Genomic DNA, 22,022 nt, shown 5'->3' with positions numbered 1-22,022 from the left:
AATACATATATAATACATATATATATAATACACCAGTAAACATTTTCTAAAAACTAGCAAAAATCACCGGGTGGTGGTGGTGCACGCCTTTAATTCCAGCACTTGGAAGGCAGAGGCAGGCGGATCTCATGAGTTCGAGGACAGCCTGGTCTACAGAGTGAGTTCTAGGAAAGCCAGGGCTACATAGAGTAACCCTGTCTTGTGGGGAGCGGGGTGGGGGAAAGGCTAAGGCTGAGCATGGTGGTAAAACAACAACAACAACAAAAAAAAAAAACAATAAAAAAGAAAAGCATTAGCAAGAATGTTCGCTCCACACTTGACTGGGAAGCAGAAGTTTGGGAGTAGGATCAAAGCCTTCCAGGGGCTACCCACGGCACCCCACTGGGGTGCAGAGGAGGTGGGCCTGCTGAAGTCACATCACAGGCATGAATTATTTTAATTCACGTGTAAACTTCTATGTGTCTGTCACACGTGCAGACTAGGCAGAAGACAGATCCTGTGGGCTGCAAGTGGGACGTGGGTGCCAGGAACAGGCTCTAACCACACAGATCAGGCTGGCCTTGTGCTCACGCACGTGTGAGCCATCATGTCTTGTTCCCTGCCTTGTTCTTTTCTGAGGCAGAGTCTCTCACTGGCATGGACCAGGCTGATGCCCACAAGCCCTGGGGATCCTCCTGCCCCCACGTCCCATGTTCTGGCATTCCAGCGCAAGCCATCCCGATTGGGACTGTATGTGGGTTCTGGCAGATGAACTCTGTCCTCATGCTTACGCGCTGAGCACTTGGCTGACTGTGTATCTGGGATGCAGAAGCCTGGGGCTCAGGATGTTGGAAATCACAAAGCATGAAAGACTGACTGAGCATCCCTGTTCTGGTTCTGGTATGGGCAGCCTGCTGCTCCAGGCCTTGCATGCAGGAGCCAACTACCCCTTCAAGGCCTGCAGACATGCAGCACCATGCCGAGCTGACTACAGAGAGCTGACCTGCAAGTCCAAATCGCTCCTGCCCCAATTCAGCTTTTCTCATGGAGCTGCCCCAGTAATGGGTCAAGGGTGCCAACCGCTGTGAGCACCCGTGTGGAGGGAGTCCTAAGGGTGCCGACCGCCGTGAGCACCCGTGTGGAGGGAGTCCTAAGGGTGCCGACCGCCGTGAGCACCCGTGTGGAGGGAGTCCTGAACATAGACTACCTGCAGTTTTCCCAGTCCACAGGCTGATCGTGGGGCGAGGAAAAGAAAAGTACAAGAAGTTCCAGGAGCAGAAGCCAGGAGCAAACTCAGTCCAAACACGGGCAGATCAGGACTGACACAGTGACCAGATCCAGAGCCAACGATCTCCACCAGAACAGGTACAGGGAGTAACATAAAGCAAAGAAAGCCAGCCTACAAACCACAATTCCAGAGAACTTAGACAACAATGAGGACACTAAGAGAGACTCACATAGATCTAATCTACTTGGAAAGTAGAAAGTATAAAAGGACAAGATCTCCTGAGTAAATTGGGAGCATGGGGACCTTGGGGAAGGGTTGAAGAATGGAGAGGAGAGGCAGGGAGGGGAGCAGAGAAAAATGTAGAGCTCAATAAAGATCAATAAAAAAAAAAGTACTAGGTAGAGAGTTAGGGGGCAGAAAATCACCTTTAATATTCTGCTTTGGCCAGGGGTATGGATTAGCTATGAAGACCTGCAAAGGATCCCCAATGAGGGTGGATGGGTGGGTGGATGGATGGGTGCTTGGGTGGGTGGGTGGGTGGGTGGATGGATGGATGAATGTTTGTGTGGATGGGTGGGTGGATGGATGAATGTTTGTGTGGATGGGTGGGTGGATGGATGAATGTTTGTGTGGATGGGTGGATGGATGGGTGGATGGATGGATGGGTATATGAATGAATGGATAGATAGATCTGTAGATGAGTGTGTAGGTGGGTGGTGTGGTGGTTTGAATAAAAATGTCCCCTATATAGGGGCTGGAGAGTTGGGTTAGTAGCTAAGAGTGCTGGCTATTCTTTCAGAAGTCCTGTGTTCAATTCCCAGCACCCATACGGTAGCTCACAGCTCCACCTCCAGGGAATCTGACTCCCACACAGATATAACATGCAGGCAAAATACCAATGCACATGAAATAAAGTAAAAATAAATCTTTTTTTTTTAAATGGTCCACATAGGTCCATAGGGAGTAGCACTGTTAGAAGGTGTTGCCTTGTTGGAGTGGGCATGGCTTTGTTGAAGGAACTGTGTCACTTAGGGGGTGGGCTTTGAGGTCTCAGAATCTCAGGCCTGCCTGGTTGTTCACAATTAACTTCAGCTGACTGCAGATGTAGAACTCTCAGGTCCTTCTCTAGCACCATGTCTGTCTGCATGCTTCCATGCCTCCCACCATGACCACAATGGAGTGAACCTCTGAAATTGTGAACCATCCCTAATTAAATGTTTCCCTTTATAAAAGTTGCCATGGTCCTGGCATCTCTTTACAGCAATAGAAACCCTAACTATGATTGGTGGGTAGATGGATGGTGGGTGAATGAATGGGCGGATGGAGAGATGATGTGTGGGTAGATGGATGGGTGGGTGGGTGTATGGAATTTTGATTGGGTAGGAGGATAGATGGGTAAATGGGTGGATAAATGGGTTGGTTAATGGGTGGGTGGGTAGATGGATGGTTGACGGATAATTGGTGGGTAGGTGGGTATGTGGATGGATGGTTAGCTGGTTAGCTGGCAGATGACGAGATGCACAAGCGGTTCCCGAATGGGCAGACGAGTGGAAAAATCAGGGTATCTCAGACTACCCGCCTAGCAGGCCATGTCCTCCAAACATTTGGGACACAGACACAGGAGGGTGAGAAATTCAAGACAATCTTGGCTATGTGAGGCCCTATCTCAAACCAAGAAAGTAATAAACAAACTTAAAAATCCCAAAGAGCTGTGACCGCCATATCCCCCACACCCTCATCTCTGCTCCCAAGTCTCTGAGAGCTCCATCCACATACTACGCTGTACTCACCTTTTTGTCTTTAACCACGAGTATCCCCACCTGAGACAGGGAATTGAGGTAGAATATGCCTCCTAATGTTCCCGTAAACCTTTTCTGTGGAACAAACAAACGGTGTGTGTGAATGAGATTTGGTGATAGTAACACATTCATCATTTGAGACATTAAGCCCTGATATAATCTACATCATTTGCCTAGCTCAGGACAGCAAATCTGCCTCTGGGACAGAGCAGCCACAGCAGAGGGTCAAGGACAACAGCTGTCTTCTATGAGGACAGGGTGTGACACCAGTCACATGACAACCCAGTTCTGTGGTTCACATCTCCCTGCTTCTTCGGCCCCACATTTTTTTAAATTGATATTTATTGAGCTCTACATTTTTCCCCTCCCTGCCTTCAGTCATCCCCCAAGGTCCCCATGCTCCCAATTTACTCAGGAGATCTTGTCTTTTTATACTTTCTACTTTCCAAGTAGATTAGATCTATGTAAGTCTCTCTTAGTCCTCACTGTTATCTAAGTTCCCTGGAATTGTGGTTTGTAGGCTGGCTTTCTTTGCTTTATGTTTAAAAACCACCTATGAGTGAGTACATGTGATAATTGTCTCTCTGGGTCTGGGTTACCTCACTCAAAATAATGTTTTCTAGCTCCATCCATTTTCCTGCCAAATTCAAACTGTCGTTATTTTTTTCTGCTGTGTAGTACTCCATTGTGTAAATGTACTACATTTTCCTTATCCATTCTAAATGCCCCATGTCGAGGGGCATTTAGGTTGTTTCCAGGTTCTGGCTATGACAAACAAAGCTGCTGTGAACATAGGTGAACACATGTCCTTGTGGCACGATTGAGCATCCTTTGGATAGATACCCAGAAGTGGTATAATTAGGTCTTGAAGAAGGTTGTTTCCTAATTTTCTGAGAAATCGCCACACTGACATACAAAGGGGTTGTACCAGCTTGCATTCCCACCAGCAATGCAGAAGTGTTCCCTTTTTCCCTACAACCTCTCCAGCATAAGTTGTCATCAGTGCTTTTGATCTTGGCCATTTTTACAGGTGTAAGATGGCATCTCAGAGTTGTTTTGATTTGCATTTCTCTGATGACTAAGGATGTTGAATATTTCCTTAAGTGTCTTTCAGCCATTTTAGATTCCTCAGTTGAGAGTTCTCTGTTTAGATCTGTACTCCATTTTTTAATTGGATTATGTGATCTATTGGTGTCCAATTTCTTGAGTTCTTTGTATATTTTGGAGATCAGACCTCCATCTGATGTGGGGTTAGTGAAGATCTTTTCCCATTCTGTAGGTTGTCATTTTGTCTTGTTGACCGTGTCCTTTGCTTTACAGAAGCTTTTCAGTTTCAGGAGGTCCCATTTATTAATTATTTCTCTCAATGTCTGTGCTGCTGGGGTTCTATTTAGGAAGTGGTTTCCTGTGCCAATGCATTCAAGTGTACTTCCCACTTTCTCTTCTATAAGGTTCAGTGTGGCTGGCCTTATGTTGAGGTCTTTGATCCATTTGGACTTGAGTTTTGTGCATGTTGATAGATATGGGTCTATTTTCAATTTTCTACATGTTGATATCCAGTTATACCAGCACCACTTCTTAAATATGCTTTTTTTTCCACTTGATATTTTTTGCTTCTTTATCAAAGATCAGGTGTTCAAAGATGTGTGGATTGATATCTGGGTCTTCTACTTGGTTCCATTGGTCCTCCTGTCTGTTCTTATGCCAGTACCAGGCTGTTTTCAGTACTGCAGCTCTGTAGTAGAGTTTGAAGTCAGGTATTGTGATGCCTCCAGAAGTTCTTTTATTGTACAGGATTGTTTTGGCTATCCTGGGTGTTTTGCTTTTCCAACTGAAGTTGAGTACCGTTCTTTCGAGGTCTTTGAAGAGTTTTGCTGGGATTATGATGGGCATTGCGTTGAATCTGTCAGACCCACATCTTCTAAGATACATGTTTTAGATTTACTTATATGTTTTATGTGTATGAGTGCTCTCTGCATGTATCCCTGAAGGCCAGAAGAGGGCACCAGATCTCCTAACAGACAGTTGTGAGCCACCAAGTGCGTGGTGAGAATTGAACTCAGGATCTCTGGAAGAACAACCAGTGCTCTTAACCTCTGAGACATCTCTCCAGCCTGATGCAGATATTTTTATTTATTATTTATTTACTTTTGGTTTTTTGAGACAGAGTTTCTCTGTGGCTTTGGAGCCTGTCCTGGAACTAGCTCTGTAGACCAGGCTGGTCTCGAACTCACAGAGATCTGCCTGCCTCTGCCTCCCGAGTGCTGGGATTAAAGGCGTGCGCCACTATTGCCCGGCTTGGTGCAGATATTTTTAAAAGATTTACTTTTTCGTTTTTAATTATGTGTGTGTATCTATGTGTGAGGGGGTGCAGATGCCGCTGGAGACCAGAAGAGGGGTTCTGGTCCTTTGGGGCTGGAGTTGTGTCTGTTTGGGAGCTGCCTGATAAAGGCAGCAGGAACTAAACTCAGGTTCTCTGCAGCAACAGCCAGAGTGCTGAGCCAGGGAGCTATCTTTCCAGGCACGGGTTTTGACTGGACAGAAGGTATCCAATGCTTGAAGCTGGGGCTCGGTAGCCTTACAAGCTCAAAATCGTGGGTTCCATGCCCAGCATCCCATAAACCAAGTTGTGGGGGGCTGGCATATCACCTCAACACTTAGGAGGTGGAGGATCAAGACTTCGTAGTCTGAGGTGACACAATATTATGAAATTATCTCTGGACCCCCTCCCCAAAACTGAACTTTTGCTGGACCTCACAGCCAAGCTCATAACACACACTGAAGTTCCTTAAAACTTAAGGAATTTAAGTGCTTAGTCGTGCACCCCTTTAATCCCAGCACTCAGGAGGCAGAGGCAGGTGCATTTTTGAGTTTGAGGCCAAACTCGGCTACAGAGGGAGTTCTAGGACAGCCAGGGTTATGCGGAGTAAACTTGTCTCAAAAATTCAAGAACAACAACGAGAAGAATTAAGACTGCTGTCCTCCCATGTGCTCGGCCTGTCTGTCCAACCTGCCTTTAAGAGATCCACGTAAAGCCAGCTTTGCTGTGCTCAGGGCTCCCATGTGTGGTAGCTGTGTAGCTGCATTCTTTTTTCTTTCCTTTCCTTTCTTTCCTTTCTTTCCTTTCTTTCCTTTCTTTCCTTTCTTTCCTTTCCTTTCCTTTCCTTTCCTTTCCCTTTCTTTCTTTCTTTCTTTCTTTCTTTCTTTCTTTCTTTCTTTCTTTCTTTCTTTCTTTCTTTTTCGTGGTACGTCCACACTAAAAACATGCTCCACCATGCCCAGCCATAGCTACAATCTTAAATCGTGTACTCTTCCATGCCCCTGACATAGGGTAATGTCATCAGGTCAGAAGCAACCCTGACAACAGATAGCCACAGAAGTCAGAGTGGCCTTTGCACAGTGCTTGGGAATGCTCGTGTGTGGAAGAGCCCCTGGGGTCAGGAAATGACGGCTTGCCTGTAAAGCCTGTCAGAGATCTCTGTAAAGAATCCTTTGCCCACTGGCAAGCATCTTCGTCTGAGGTGATACAGTATTGTCAGCGTGCTGCAGATCACTGTCAGTCCCAGCATTTAGGAGATGAAAGCAGGCAGAACTCTGAATTTGAGGCTAGTCTGGGCTACACAGTGAGAGCCTGTCTTTAAAACAAGCCCAGAACCTGAGCAAACCTTTCCCCTTCCCCAGGTTGCTTTCTGTACTGTTCAATAAATACCGAGCAAAATCCTTTTTAAGGATTTAAGATTTTGAATGACGTGGGGACAGTCATTCAAGCAGGCATAGGCACAACAGGCAGACTACAGATAGACTAGTAACCACAGGCTAGACCAACAGATACACAGGGAGAGAAGGGGAGCGTTGCAATTTGGGCTCACTGATGGACAAACAAACCCCAGAGGACTGCTGTGCTTTCCTTCCTTGGTGGACGCCAGGCATTTCGGTGCCTCTGAGGCCATTTTAGGCTACACGAGACCCTGTGTTAAAAAACAATTAAAGCTGGGCAGTGGTGGCACGCACCTTTAGTCCCAGCAACTCAGGAGGCAGAAGCAGGCGGATCTCTGAGAGTTCGACACCAGCTTGGTTTGCAGCGTGATTTCCTGCTCAGTTAGGACTGTTACACAGAGAAGCCCTATCTCAAACAAACAAACACCCAATGAAAAGTACGGTCTCGGTTTGATTAACCTGGTGGAGTGCCACCCTTGTGTCAGGATTCCCAAATACATCTGTTACATCCTTGTCTCTTTGACGAAGGACCTGATTTTAGCTAACAATCTACTGTAATGCAGGGAGTTTGGGGGCAGGCAGATGAAGTCCATCAAAAGAATTCAACACAGGTTGGGCAGAGGCGGTCCCCAACCGCGACCCCCATCCAGGTGGGGCAGAGGTGGTCCCCAACTGCGACCCCCAAGGGGATAATGATACCCCAGGGGCACTCTAGCTAGAGATCAGGTTACAGCCTGCCTCTTGGTGGGTCTCTGCAAGGCTGCCTTTAAGTCAGTAAACTGTGAAAAACTTTAGGAAATAGTTGAGGACAGACAGGAAAATCCGTCTCAGTTCCTAGAATGCCCCACAGGGGCCCTCTTATACTACACTAATCTAGACACTAATCTAGAAGGAAAGACACTTAAAATAATGAAAGGTAAAAGCCCAGAGGCAAAATGGAGTTAAAGAGAAAGGGGATAGGTTGAGTTAGAAAAGCGGGCTAGAAACAACCAAGCCAAGATTGGGCATTCATAAGTAAGAATATGTCTCTATGTATTTATTTGAGAGCTTGGTGGCGGGTCCCCAAAGAGTAAAAACAAACAAACAAGACCTTGGGGAACACATCACAACTCAAATCACAGCAGTCTCACAGAAAGGTTCGAGGCCTTCACATGCTTCCGCTCTCCTGTCCTGTACCTCACTCACTTCTTAACAGAGGGCAGCCGTCCGGCGTCAGAGGGCAGCCGTCCTGGCATTACCAGGCATCAGAGGACAGCCATCTTGGCAGTAGAGCCAGCAGGTACCTTGAACTGAGACTTTCCAGCCTCCAGAATCATGAGATATGAGTTTCTGTTCTGTGTTTCTTAGCCTTTTGTGGGCTCTGTTTCTCATCTGTCATCCACTCCCAGGTGTGTTGTTATAGCAACCATAGACTCTAAGACAGGTACCTCTTGGGGTCCTGATGGACACAGCTTTTGTTTCTGTCTTTTTCCTAATGTATGGGTGTTTTACCTGCATGCGTGTCTGCAGCACGGATTATAATTGACCTTAATAATAAAAACCTAGAGTCAGATATCAGGGTAAATGCTGGAAGATCAGAGAGACAAACAAGCTGCAGACAGACCGTACCTCGCCAACTGCTCACCCAAAAAGGGCCAAGCCCCTGTCTCCACCCTGCCTTCCCACTTCCTCTCTGCCCGGCCATATCTCTTCCTGTTTCTTCCTCCTGTGCTGGGATCAAGAGTGTATGCCACCACTGCCTGGCCTCCATGTTTAACTAGTGGCTAGCTCTGCCCTCTGATCTTCAGGCAAACTTTATTTGTTAGATCATAAATAAAATATCACCACAGCACACCAAATGCCCAATACTGGTGGAAGTCAGAAGAGGGTGGCGGATCTCCTGGGACTGGAGGATTGATGGATATGAGCCCTCTGTGGGTGCTGGAAATTGAACCTGTTCTCTGGAAGAACAGCCAGTGTACGTGTGTGTGTATGTGTGTGTGTGTCTGTCTGTCTGTCTTTAAACCCTGACTTGGAGTCCTCCTATATTTCTTGCCTGGTCCCAGGCTCACGCAGTCAGGTAATCCTCCTGCCGCGCATGCTGCAGTGGCTATGACTACAGGTGCTTCATGCCCAAGCCTGTTCATTTTTGTTTCTGTTTTTTTTGTTTTTGTTTTTATTTTGAGATAGGGTTTCTCTGTGTAGCTCTAGCTGTCCTGGAACTCGCTCTGTAAACCAACTCACAGAGATTCATCCGCCTGCCTCTGCCTCCCGAGTGCTGGGATGAAGGCGTGCGCCACTGTCCACTGGGAAGCCTGTCAGTTTTTAGTCATCATGTATCAATTACACTCAGCCTTTTCCTCCATGTCCACGCTACTCTTTATGTCCCCATCACCCTCTCTTGTCCCCTCCCAGTGATCACCATCCTCTTTCCAACTTCACACTTCTGGTTTAGGTGACTTCCTCAGTCTGGGTCTCCGCTGCTCTGGTGAACAGTATGACCAAAAGCAGCCCAGGAGAGGAGAGGAGAGGAGAGGAGAGGAGAGGAGAGGAGAGGAGAGGAGAGGAGAGGAGAGGAGAGGAGAGGAGAGGAGAGGAGAGGAGAGGAGAGGAGAGGGCTTAGCTCACTGGATAGTGGCTGCTCCTCACAGCTCACGCAGCTGCCTGGGGCAGCACTGGCCAGAGCTCAGAGACCTTCGGCATCTATGGCATCAATCGTCATGCAAGAAAACACCTCACAGGCTCATCGGGCAGAGGGTTTTCTCAATGGTGGCTTCTTCCCAGGTGACTCTAGGCTGTGCCAGGTGATCCAATGAGTTCCATCGGGACGGCCTGCAGGAGTGTGACTTACAGGAGCCACTGACTATGGCCACAGTACCGAAGCAGGTGACCCTCCTTGTCCTCAGCATTAATCACCCACGGAACCAGGAGGGTGGGGCCTCCCAGAGCCACCTCCACTTCAGGCTTTTGACTCCCTTTCCCCAGCCACTTACCAGAATGTCACTGTTCATGTCCTGGAACGAGAATCCTCCGTTGTCAGAGAAGTATATTTCGGTCTCAGGCAGCGAGCCGCCACGGGAATACACAAAAATCCTATTTGCTAGTTCCTGGGGGGGGAAGGAACACACGGAAGACGTCACAAGAATGCTCAATGCTCATTGGGTGGAGGGCCTGCCAAGAGCGCAGGAGGCCCCGGCTGCTATCCCTAGCACCACAGAAACCCAGTTGCTGGCATATGCCCACATCTTGAAGCTTGGGAAGAAGGCCAGGAATTCTAGGTCATACCCTTGGCCATACCCGAGGATGACTTCCACTGACCTATCCTCAGGCATCCAATCCAAAAACGGGACAACTTTGAGCTTACATGGGAACCTATATACAAGGACTCACAGGGGCCTTCTGCTCCCACCCCCCACAGAGACGCGGTCTCACCACTTGGGTTACTGTATGCCGCCCTAGTGTGGTCACATGACTGAGGCAGAATCGCGGTCTCACCACTTGGGTTACCACTTGGGTTACCTATGCACCCCATAGCTAGTAGGGTCATGTGACTGAGGCAAAGACGTGGTCTCACCACTTGGGTTACCCTACGCACCCCATTTAGCTAGTGGGGTCACGTGACTGAGGCAGAGTGCTGGGCACAATGTTGCTTTTAACAGTCAAAAGGGGAAACAACCAAATTACTCAGCACTTAGAGGGGTGTGGGACCGACGCCCACCCAGAACTGAGCGGGTCTCTGATGCAGACGAGAGCTGCAAGGCTGTTCTGCCATGCTCACATTCAGTGCCCCCAGGTTCATCTGTCTCAACACTTGGTCCCCAATTGTCGGACCTGCTCGGGAAGGGTCAGGAGGTATGGTCTTTGTGGAAGAGGTATGGCATAGGGGTGGGCTTTGAGGCCACAGCAGGCACGGTTAGCTTTCTCTCTTTCTCTTCCTCCCTCCCTCTCCCTCCCTCTCCCTCTCCTGCCTGTTGATAAGGAGCTCTCACCTTCCGCTCCAGCACCGTGCCTGCCCGCCGCCATGCTCCCACCCTGACGGTCTTGGACTCACCCTCTGAACGTGTGAACCCCAACAAACTCTTCTGTAAATGCCTTGGCCGTGGTATCTCATGCCAACAATAGGACAGTAACTGCTGTGGCATATTCCTCTACACTCTGTGAATATATGTCACTATGATTGGTTAAATAAAGAAGCCGACTGGCCCAAAGCTGGACAGGATAAGGTTAGGAGGGAGAACCAGACTAAGGGCTCCAGGAAAAGGGGCGGAGTCGGGAGTCACCAGCCACAGAGAGGAAACAGGAGGTGCAGGATGCGAAGCTGTGCCGCCACGTGGCGGTGTAGCTGGATATAAATGGGTTAATTTAAGTTGTAAGAGTTAGCTAGTAACTGAAGGGTTTAAACTCTCCCGCTTTTACACCTGAATTTAGGGTTCAGTTCTCTGAGAGGGACAAACAGGCATCTCTTCCAACAAAGCGCCATTTATCAACAGATTATATTCAGGGTCAAGGGGGCGCCACAGTGTCCCAAGAACAAGTCCTAGGCCCCCTCTTCTGGGTCATGTCCAGACTTGCTCACGCTTGTGCCCAAAGATAAAACCTCAGCCTCTGAGGAGCGCACTGGTACAGCTGATGCTTAACCAGCCGCGTTTCAGGTGACCTCATCCCCAGGGTCGGCGCCACTCCCTGCAGGTGAATGACCTCATACACGCAGGCTCACTAAATAGACGCAACTTGCTAATCTCGTGTGTGAATGGTGGCTTTGTATGGGAACACTCACAGACCCAACAGTCCCAAGCTTGAGCCATTGCTGAGCATTTATAGAATTAATATGAAGTCTCTGGGTCGGTTATTTGGAACTGGCGGGCGGAAAAGAAAAGTCCGCCTACAAACTATGACAAATTGTTAAAACAATGAAGTTACAGAGACAGGTGATCTCCAGGAGGCCGAGTGTGCCTATCAGCGGGTAGAATGGAGGACAGTTCTGTGGGGATGGACATTTCTGGACAATAGCTCCCTCTGCATAGGTCACTGAAGCATCCAAGAATAAGAAAATAAAAATATAGATTCCAAAAATAAGAATGTGGAGGAGAATGGGAACAGACTGTCAGCAGCTTTCTCAGCAGATCACGGATCATTCGTTCACAGTGAGTTGTTTTCTCAGGTGTCTGGGAAGCGTAGGTCATTTTACAACTGGCTGTTTTATTTACAAGGCCAGAGCTCCTCCCTACAAATTGAGAGTGGTGTCCTGGCCATCCCCGATAAGCAACAGATGTGAACGGAGTTAACCTTTAGGAGACCGAGATATGTGACCTTTGGGTCAGACACTGTCTCTGTTATGGACAGCTGGCGCCAGAACAGAATATCTGTGGGTTGCATCTGGTCATGAGAAAACATTCAGCCCCCTAGGGTACCTTATCAAAACTGTCGGATTGCTATGCTCCCCCATGCTGTCCCCAGGATGACCCAAGCCCGCCATTTAAAGGACCAATGAAATTGCTGTTGCTAGGCTCCCCCATCATGTAACCTGTAAAATCCTATAAATGCGGGTTGGAGAGCTTGCTCGGGGTGCTCAGCTGGCAGGAGCTGCTGGGTCACCCACAAGCACTTGTGAGCAATAAAGAAGCCTCTTGCTGATTGCATCCACTGGCCTGGTTTATTGAGTCTGGGGGTATCTCCAAACGCCCTTGAAACCAAGGGTCTTTCAGTCACAGAGTAGGTGTCCCCCACCCCACAAATGACAGTGCTATTAACAGTGGCCTAAGATGGCAGCCCAGGCCCAAACCAGGGCAGATTCCTACCAGATAAACAGAAACTTAAAGTCAGCATTCCTCAGGAATCCCGGATTCAAGTTTTTGTCAGGATAGCATCACTTTCCCATCCCCCACTGTCCACTGCCACACTGACAGACTGTGTCTGGGTCCTGGTTAACCCAAACCACCTTCGTCAGCTCAGAGACCCACACGCAGTGGGCTCTCACAGAATCCCCACACGAATCCCTGTCCAGTCCCGCTGTTCACTTTCCTGGGGCCATGCTCTGGTTCCAGGGTTTCACTGTGCCTCCCTTACACGCTTTCTCCATGATTTACTTTCGGGGGACTCAGTGATCTCCCCTCCCAAGTAAACCACAGTCTAAAAATATTAAAGGTAAAATCCAGCAGTGAGTTATAAGAAATAGTGTTAGGTGTGTTGTGAGCTCCCCACAGAGTTTTGGCCTCCGCAGCTGTAGTACCGACTGGACCTCTCAGCCCGCCCCTGAGCTGAATCACCACAGGCAGTCTGTCATGGGACTGTGCCACTCCTCGGAAAGGGAGATATTTTGAGCCACGGGACACAAGGGTTTGTGTCCTGATACAGTGGGATGGGTACTCAGGAAGGGCCCTCCCTGAAAACCCACCTTGTGAGAAACTCACCGGCAAGGAAAGGGTGTCAGGACATCAAAACCCTTGTCTTACTGTCAGTGGAAGTTTCTGTCCTGCCTGCTAGTTCCCAAATAACCACACTGAGGCTTATTAAATATAAAAGCTTGGAGGCTCATTACTAACTAGCTCTTACAACTTAAATTAACCCGTTTATATTCATCTATGTATCGCCACATGGCCCGTCTTGTCTTGATCCCTTGTCCCCTGGAGACTTCTCTCACTCCACCCTTCTTCTTCCCAGAATCCTTGGTTTGGCTGTCTTGCTAATGCCAGTTCGTTCTTTATTAACCAATGAGAGTAATACACATTCACAGTGTTCCGAAGGGCTATCCCACAGTATGGCACACCACGTTGGCAGCTCCGTTTGCCTCTTCTCTAGGCTGATGCCAGACTTTGCAAGGTTCAAATAAAATCAATTGCTTCGCCTGCCCAGTGCTCTCGACACGACCTCGGGATCATCATTTCCGATGTAAACGAGCCTTCGGCTTCCCACTACATCCTGTGCTAAGCTGCCCCGTGCACCTGACTGCACTCCTTCCCACGGTTTCCACCCGGTATGAACCTGCTCTCAGGAGTCTCTAATGCCGGCTTCACTGGTATGGTTCCTGTGATCCTGACCACAGGCTGTGATCATGCCTGTTTGCCCGCTCTCTCTCTCTCTCTCTCTCTCTCTCTCTCTCTCTCTCTCTCTCTCTCTCTTGCTCATACATTGCTCTCTCTCTCTCTCATACATTGTGAAGGTTGAAGGCAGCTCCATGAAGGTGATTCTCTTCTCCCACCTTGATGTGGTTTCTGGGAACCAAGCTCAGGTGTCAGTCTTGGGTAGCACCTTTAAGCACTGAAACATTTGGCTGGTCTTTGCTCTTGGTTTTTGTTTTGTTGGTTTGTTTTTTCTTTTATTTGTTTAATTTATTTTTGAGGTTCTCACTGTTTGCCAAGATTAGTCAGTCTCAAAGTCATGGCTATCCTCCTGCCTCAGCTTTCTGAGTACTGAGATTGCAGGAGTGGGGCACCAACCCTAGTTTCAATTAACTTTTTAAAAAATTGTTTTTGAGTCAGGCAGTGATGGCACACACCTTTAGTCCCAGCACTCAGGAGGCAGAGGCAGGCAGATCTCTGTGAGTTCAAGGCAAACCTGGTCTAAGAGAGAGTTCCAGAACAACCAGGGGCATACAGAGAAACCTTTTCTCAAATAAATAAACAAATAAACAAACAAACAAAAAGTTAAAAAGTGTGTGTATGACTTTTTAAAAGTTATTGGGTAAGAGAGCCTACAGGCGTGCACACTGCCACCCCTTGAAGCTGTTGGGTATTGCATAAAAGCCTCATGCCAGATGTGGGGGCTTCCACATGAGCCATTGCTTGGGGAGGCCCTGAGGCACCAAACAATACAGGCTTCTTGGTCATCTGCTGGACCTAGCTGGTGTGATCTTATTGCAAAAGATAGTCACAGATAGAGAACAAATGAACGGGAAGCTTCCTTCCTGCTGGCGGCTTTCACTGCCAGGAAGCGCTAGGCGGGTGCGGTGGGAGAATAAAGCATCAGAGGGCTTGCCCAGGTACACCATGCCACCCCCACCTGTGAGAGACCCTCAGGGCAGGAGGAGAGACTCCAAGCCTGAACTTCTAAGTCTGCAGGAAACTCTGGGTCACAAGCCTGTGGGACCCCAATACTATCCTTTAGCTCCACTGACAACATCCAAACATATGTTTCTATCAAAGCCAAATAAACACTGTTCTCAGGCAGCCATTTACAGAGGGCACCAGGTGCTGAGAACAAGGGGCAGGACACTCACACCACCCCCTCCAGGCACAGCAGGGCAGCGGGATGGGGAAGCTGAAAGATCAGCTGAAGGGGCTGGAAAGACCACCTTCCAGGATGACAGCCACTGCAGTGTGGACCTGAGATGGGGCTTGAGCCATCCTGCCTAGTGTTGACCACCAGCTGGGTGCTAAGAGACAATCATTCTCTCTCTCTCTCTCTCTCTCTCTCTCTCTCTCTCTCTCTCTCTCTCTCTCTCTCTCTCTCTCTCTCTCTTTCTTTCTCTCCCAGTCCTTGATAGTTCTAGGTAGCCCCGACTAGTCTAGACCTTACTATGAACACCAGAGCAGCCTGGACCTCACAGCTCACATCTGCCTGCCTCCAGCCCCCAGACTTACCTGTCTATTACACAAACAAAACCTGTCGGGCAGTGTAAGGGAGTGCTCAGGTCATGCTTGTCCTCCTAGCTCCTTAGAGGTGGAGACAGGAGGATCAGGAGTTGAAAGTCATATTTGGCCTGGGTTATACGAGACCCTTCCTCAAAAACCAAGAAAGCATCCCAACACACAACAATAAAGGAAGATGCACTTTCAGCCGGGTTGACTGGTCAATCCCAAGGGAGGTTACCTCATGGTCCAGCCTTCCTCTGAGTATGGGTAAGTGACACTACCTATGGCTACCTCTACTTATGGGTTCCTAAGTCTTCTGAGAGTCTACTTATGGGTTCCTAAGTCATTTCTAAGTATTTGTACTTAGGCTCGAATGTTCTATTTAAATGAAAGATTCAACTTACCAGGCAAAATCTGGTATTATAACAACAACTGTCGCCACTAATATGTGAGACAGGAGTTTTTACACCTGAAAGGAAGATAAAGTTAAGAGAGTTACATTGTAAATATGTGTGTGTGTGTGTGTGTGTGTGTGTGTGTGCGCGCGCGCAGTGTAGGTGCCTGAAGTGGCCAGGAGAGGACATTGTTCCCTGGAGGTGGAGCCATAGGCAGCTGTGATTTTTCTTTCTGTGTTTGAGACAGGATCTCATCAACCTACAACTGACTAGCCATCCCTGGTTGATATGCAAATTCTGAAACTTCCTGCTTTCACATCCCAAATGCTGGGCTGAGAGTCCTGCACCAACACACCTGGCTGCATATTTTGAATTCTCCAAAGTTAAGTGTTAGGCCAGGCATGGTAGCACCTGCCTGCTAGTTTACGACTTAAGGCTGAGGCAGGAGGATTGTGAATCTGAGGCCAGCCTGCCCTATGGAGTTAGGTCCTTCTCAGAAAAACACAGGGGCTGGAAAGATGACTCAGTGGTTAGAGAACCACAGCTCTCACAGAAGAGACCCTTTCGGAAGCTCATAGATTTCTGTGACTCCAGTTCCAGGGGACCCTGAAGTTGGAGTTTTCCTTTGGCTACCAACCAGCCCCCCAAAAAGACATGGAGACTTATTATTAATTATGAATGCTCGGCCTTAGCTTAGGTTTGTCCACTAGCTCTTATAACTTAATTTAACCTGCTTTGCCTCAGGACTTTTTACCTTTCCTTCATTCTGGGTCTCCTACTTCCCTGCTTCCTCCATGTCTGACTGGCTTGCCCCTAGCATCTCCCTGATGTCTCTCTTCTATCTTCAGCCTAAATTCTTCCTCCTCGTCCTTACTCTCCCTGCCTGGAAGTCTCACTTATACCTCCCTTGCTATTGGCCATTTGGCTTTTTATTAGACCAGTCAGGTGCCTTAGGCAGGCAAGGTAAGACAGAGAACACATCTTTAAAAATTAAACAAATGGGGGCTGGAGAGATGGCTCAGCAGTTAAGAACTCCTGTTCTTCCAAAGGTCCTGAGTTCAATTCCCAGCAACCACATGGTGGCTCACAACCACCTGAAATAAGATCTGGTGCCCTCTTCTGGCCTGCAGGCAGACACACAGATAGAATACTGTATACATAATAAATAAATAAATATAAAAAATTTTAAACAAATGCAGCAAACACTGATACAATACAGTAAAAAGGAAAAAGCCCACCAAACTTTGGAATGGGGCTGCGGCTCAGGGCAGAGGTCCTACATAGCATGCACAGGCCACAGGTTCCACCTCGGCACAACATAAACCATACATGGTGGCGCCATTCCTACCACCCCAGCACCACAGAGATGGGGTCGGGGACCAACTCAAGGTCATTCTGGCTATTTAACTGGGTAAGGCCTGTCTGTGCTGCACGAGTCCCTGTCTCTAAAACAAAACCAGACTGCTAGGACAGAGAGAACCTGAGGAAACAAGGAGCAGAATTCAGGAGCAAAAGCCAGGAGCCAACCCAGTCCTGGGACACTGACGGATCAGGATTGCGCCAATGACCTGACTCAGAGTCTGCGATCTCCACCACACAGGTCCAACTCCAAGCCTGGAACTTCTGCAGGAGGATATCCAGACCAAGATTTACAGAAACAGATCAAAGCCAGCAGCCTAGGCCAAAGTAGGCCTGAGACAGCAAACTCCAAAGGAACAGAGCCAAGCACAGGAGCACTGAGCTATCTGCAGGAACAGGAGTAACCAACGGAGTAACTAGAACTGTGGCACTGACTGTACCATGAGGAACAATCATCTGAGCTTTGGATTCACTGGCACCTAGAAGATTGTTCAACAGAATCTCAGTCAGCCCCAACCACACCTATTAGAGAAAAAGATGAGTAGAAAAGGTAACATCACACGCTACACCACAAAGAAGAACACAATACCAGTAGAACCTAAAGACCCTACAAAAGTAAGACCTAAACAACCAAATATGGATGAACCAGAAGAAAATGATCTAAAAAATAAACTCAAGAGAATGTTTGAAATTCTTAAAGATGAAATGAGAAATTACCTGAAAGAAATGGAGGAAAAAAACAAACAAAAACTGAAAGATATCATCAAATCACTTAAGGAAAACCAAGAAAAAGAACTCAAACATATAAAAGAAACTATTCATGACTTGAAAACTGAGATAGAAACAATAAAGAAAACACAAGCCGAAGGAATTATAGAAACAAAAATCATGAGAAAAAGATCAGAAACCACAAATGCAACATGAACAACAAAATACAAGAGATGGAAGAGAGAATCTCAAGCGCTGAAGATACAATAGAGGAAATAGACTCATCAGTTAAAGAAAACATTAAATCTAACAAAAGCTTCACCCAAAATATCCATGAAATATGGGACACCATGAAAAGGCCAAATCTTAGAATAATAGGTATAGAAGAGGAGAAGAAAGAAGTTCAACTCAAAGACACAGAAAGTTTATTTAACAAAATCACAGAAGAAAACTTTCCTTACCTAAAGAAAGATATGCCTATGAAGACACAAGAAGCTTACAGAACACCAAACAGACTGGACCCAAAAAAAGTCCTCTTACCACATAATAATCAAAACACTAAACATACAGAGTAAAGAAAGAATATTAAGAGCTGCAAAGGAAGAAGGCCAAGTAACACATAAAGGTAGACCTATCAGAATTACACCTGACTTCTCAGTGGAGACAATGAAAGCCAGAAGGTCATGGTCAAGCACTAAGCAGACATTAAGAGACGACAGCTGCCAGCCCAGCCTACGATAACCAGCAAAACTGTTGATCACCATAGAAGGACAAAACAACATATTCCATGACAAATCTAGATATCATCAATACCTAACCACAAACCCAGCCCTACACAAAATACTAGAAGAAAAAGTCCAACCCAAGGAAGATGGCTACACCAACAAATACCAGACAATTGATGATCTCATGACAGAAAATCCCGAAGAAGAAAAAAAATGCACAAATTAACATCACCAACGATGAAAACTAAATTAACAAGAGATAGCAACCACTGGTCATTAACATCCCTTAATGTAAATGGACTCAACTCACCCATAAAAAGGCACAGGCTAACAGATTGGATACGAAAACAGAATCCATCCCTCTTCTGCATACAAGAAACGTATCTCAACCTCAAAGACAGATATCGTCTCAGAGTAAAAGGTTGGGAAAAAATATACCAATCAAATGGACCTAAGAAACGAGCAGGTGTAGCTATCCTAATATCTAACAAAATAGACTTCAAGCTAAAATCAGTCAAAAGAGACAAAGAAGGACACTTCATATTAGTCACAGGAAAAATCCATCGAGAGGAAATTTCAATACTGAACATCTATGCCCCAAATACAAGGGCACCCTCATATGTCAAAGAAACACTTCTAAAGCTTAAATCATACATTAAACCCTACACACTAATAGTGGGAGACTTCAACATTCCCCTCTCACCACTGGACAGGTCAATCAGACAAGAAATGAACAAAGAAATAAGAGGACTAACAGGTGTTATGACTCAAATGGACTTAACAGACGTCTATAGAACATTCCATCCAAACAGAAAAGAATATACCTTCTTCTCAGCACCTCATGGAACCTTTGCAAAAATTGACCACATACTCAGTAACAAAACAAAACCAGACCAAGTTCAGCAAAGGAACAGGGACATCACAGAGGTCACAGAGCTGTAGGGAGCGGGGGACATGCTTCAGGTATGGGGGACCACTAACCTTGAGTATCACTCCAGCTGTCCGCACGGTAATTGTAAATGAAGACTTTCCTATTCACCACGAACAGTAGGATTGAACCAGGAGCAAAGAATGCGCTGGTAACCGATGGCAATCCTGTCTAAGAATAGAGACAGATGCTGTGACATGGAGTTACTCACACACAAAGCAAATTCTACATTTGTTTTGTTTTGTTTTGGTTTTGCGAGACAGGGTTTCTCTGTGTAGCCCAGGCTGTCCTGGAACTCGCTCTGTAGACCAGGCTGGCCTTGATCTTAGAGATCCACCTGCCTCTGCCTCCCAAGTGCTGGGATTAAAAGTGTGCACCACCACTGCCTGGTACAAATTCAACTTTTAAAAAGGTTCTCTATTTGTATTTATGTGTATCTGGCACGTGCCTTTGGGCATATCAGAAGCCAGAAGAGGGTGTCAGACCCCTGGAGCTGGAGTAGTGGTGGTTGTGAGCCACCTGTGGGTGCTGGGGATTGAGCCCAATGTTCTAACTACCAAGTTTCCTCTGATCTCCTATTCCGAGGTCATGTCTCACTAAACCTGGAGCTCTCTGTTTGGCTGGTGCTCAGAGCTCCAGGTCCCATCCTCTCTCTGCCTCTGCATACTCTGGTGTACCTTTGCACACCACACTTTTTTCTCTGTGTCCTCTGCACACCACGCTTCTCCGTGGACTCTGGTGGTTTGCAGACCACACTTCTCCGTGGACTCTGGTGGTTTGCAGACCACATTTCTCTGTGGATTCTGGGGGTTTGCAGACATGGCCTCACTTGCTCACAGAGCTGTCTCCTCAGTCAGTAACTCACTTGTTTGTTCCTCATTGGGAACTGGATCTGCAACTGGCCAGATGCTGAGTTAGGAAGGCAAAGCTGGGCTCTGCCAACCTGTGTGCCTCCTTTTCTCTCAGCAGGAACTCCCCTAAGAGACTGCAGAGAGACTCAGTGGTCAAGAGCACAAGCCACTCCTGCAGGTGGCAGAGATTGGGTTCTGAGCACCCACAGAGGCTCACAACCACCTTTTACTCCAGTTCCAGGGGATGCAGTGCACACCCTGGGTCTCCTTGAAGACAAGACATGCACGTACTGCACAGACAGACATGCAGACAAAACACTATATGCATAAAAGAAAAATAAACAAAATCTCAAATAAACATTTTTAAGGGAAGGAGAACAGAAAAAAGGAGGAAGGTTGAAAACTAGAAGGATGAGAGAAAAATAAGGGAAAGAAAAGGAGACAAGGGGGAAGGGAAGGAGAGGGGAGAGGAGAGCAGGTGGGGAAAGAGAAGGGGAGGGGAAGGGAAGGGAGTGGAGAGGAGGTGAGGTAGAGGAGGGGGAAGAGGAGGGTAGGGAAGGAGAGGGGAGAGGAGGGAAGGGTAGAATGAAATGATGGAATGAAAGCCCCCTCTTCTGGCTTCCTGTGACTCAACATCTCAGACGGTGTCCTGTAAAGGCCTAGCGGCTGACAGACCTAAAACCCACAGTTACCTCTGAGTTCAATTCCTTTGGAGTCACAGCTGGATAAGAGTCAACAGCCATTGTCACAGCTGGGGAAATGTCTACCGTCACTGTCACAGCTGGGGAAGTGTCTGCCGTCACTGTCACAGCTGGGGAAGTGTCTGCCGTCACTGTCACAGCTGGGGAATTGTCTTCCGTCACTGTCACAGCTGGGGAAGTGTCTGCCGTCACTGTCACAGCTGGGGAAGTGTCTGCCGTCACTGTCACAGTTGGGGAAGTGTCTGCCGTCACTGTCACAGCTGGGGAAGTGTTTACCGTTAAATGCCCTGGAATGGCAAGTGGCGGGAGGCTGCTCTCAAAGTTGTCCATGGTTATGAAAATTGTCGTCCTATGACCAACAAAAAGGTAGAGTCAGCTTCTCAGGCTGGACAAGCCTAAAACCATCTCCTATGTTCCCTGCCACCCCAGGGTCTTCCAGAATAATGTTTTACTGTGTCTGCCTAATTTTTTTTTCCAATTGCACAATAGCCACCAATGAAACAAGGCAGGTGTGGCATTGCACTGCCTGCTGTCTTAGCTCTTTGGAGACTAGGCCAGAGGATCAAGAGTTTCAGGCTAGCCTGGGCCACATGAGATCCAGTCCCGAAAAACTAGCAAACAGATAAACAAAGAAATAAACATGTTGGGGCTGGAGAGATGGCTCAGAGGTTAAGAGCATTGCCTGCTCTTCCAAAGGTCCTGAGTTCAATTCCCAGCAACCACATGGTGGCTCACAACCATCTGTAATGAGGTCTGGTGCCCTCTTCTGGCCTGCAGAATATTGTATACATAATAAATAAAAATAAAAAAAAAAAGAAATAAACATGTTAACAACCAGTGACCAGCAGTGGTGGTGCACCCTGCAATCCACTCTGGCACTCTGGAGGCTGAGGCCTGTGGGTGCTGCAGGCTTGAGGGATTCCTGGGAAGCCAAATCAAAGTCTGTCTACAAAAAAAGAACATGGTGCTGGGTGAGGTGCCGCACGCCTTTAGTCCCAGAATTCGTAAGGCAGAGGCAGGCGGATCTCTGTGAGTTCGAGGCCAGCCTGGTCTGCAGAGTGAGTTGTAGCACAGCCAGGGCTA

The 22,022-nt window shown here is 47.5% G+C and overlaps 1 protein-coding gene across 1 annotated transcript in view; it reads right to left on the bottom strand.

Annotated features, from left to right (window-relative positions):
- Positions 1-21,274, bottom strand: part of Catsperd (cation channel sperm associated auxiliary subunit delta) — a 38,906-nt gene extending 17,632 nt beyond the window's left edge. The window contains exons 1-5 of the mRNA XM_050125346.1: positions 21,216-21,274; positions 19,441-19,558; positions 15,677-15,741; positions 9,696-9,809; positions 2,998-3,081 (exon numbers count right to left, since the gene is read on the bottom strand). Coding sequence (XP_049981303.1) covers positions 2,998-3,081; positions 9,696-9,809; positions 15,677-15,741; positions 19,441-19,558; positions 21,216-21,269 — 435 coding nt within the window. The 5' untranslated portion in view covers positions 21,270-21,274. The remainder of the gene's footprint in view (positions 1-2,997; positions 3,082-9,695; positions 9,810-15,676; positions 15,742-19,440; positions 19,559-21,215) is intronic.
- Positions 21,275-22,022: the final 748 nt, after the last annotated feature.

The sequence above is a fragment of the Alexandromys fortis genome, unplaced genomic scaffold (assembly GCF_014885135.2).
Source record: "Alexandromys fortis isolate MF-2015 unplaced genomic scaffold, M_Fortis_MF-2015_v1.1 scaffold_243, whole genome shotgun sequence".
Classification (NCBI taxonomy): Eukaryota; Metazoa; Chordata; class Mammalia; order Rodentia; family Cricetidae; genus Alexandromys; species Alexandromys fortis.
Note: the sequence above shows the minus strand (reverse complement) of the source record. Positions and strands in the feature narration are given on the sequence as shown.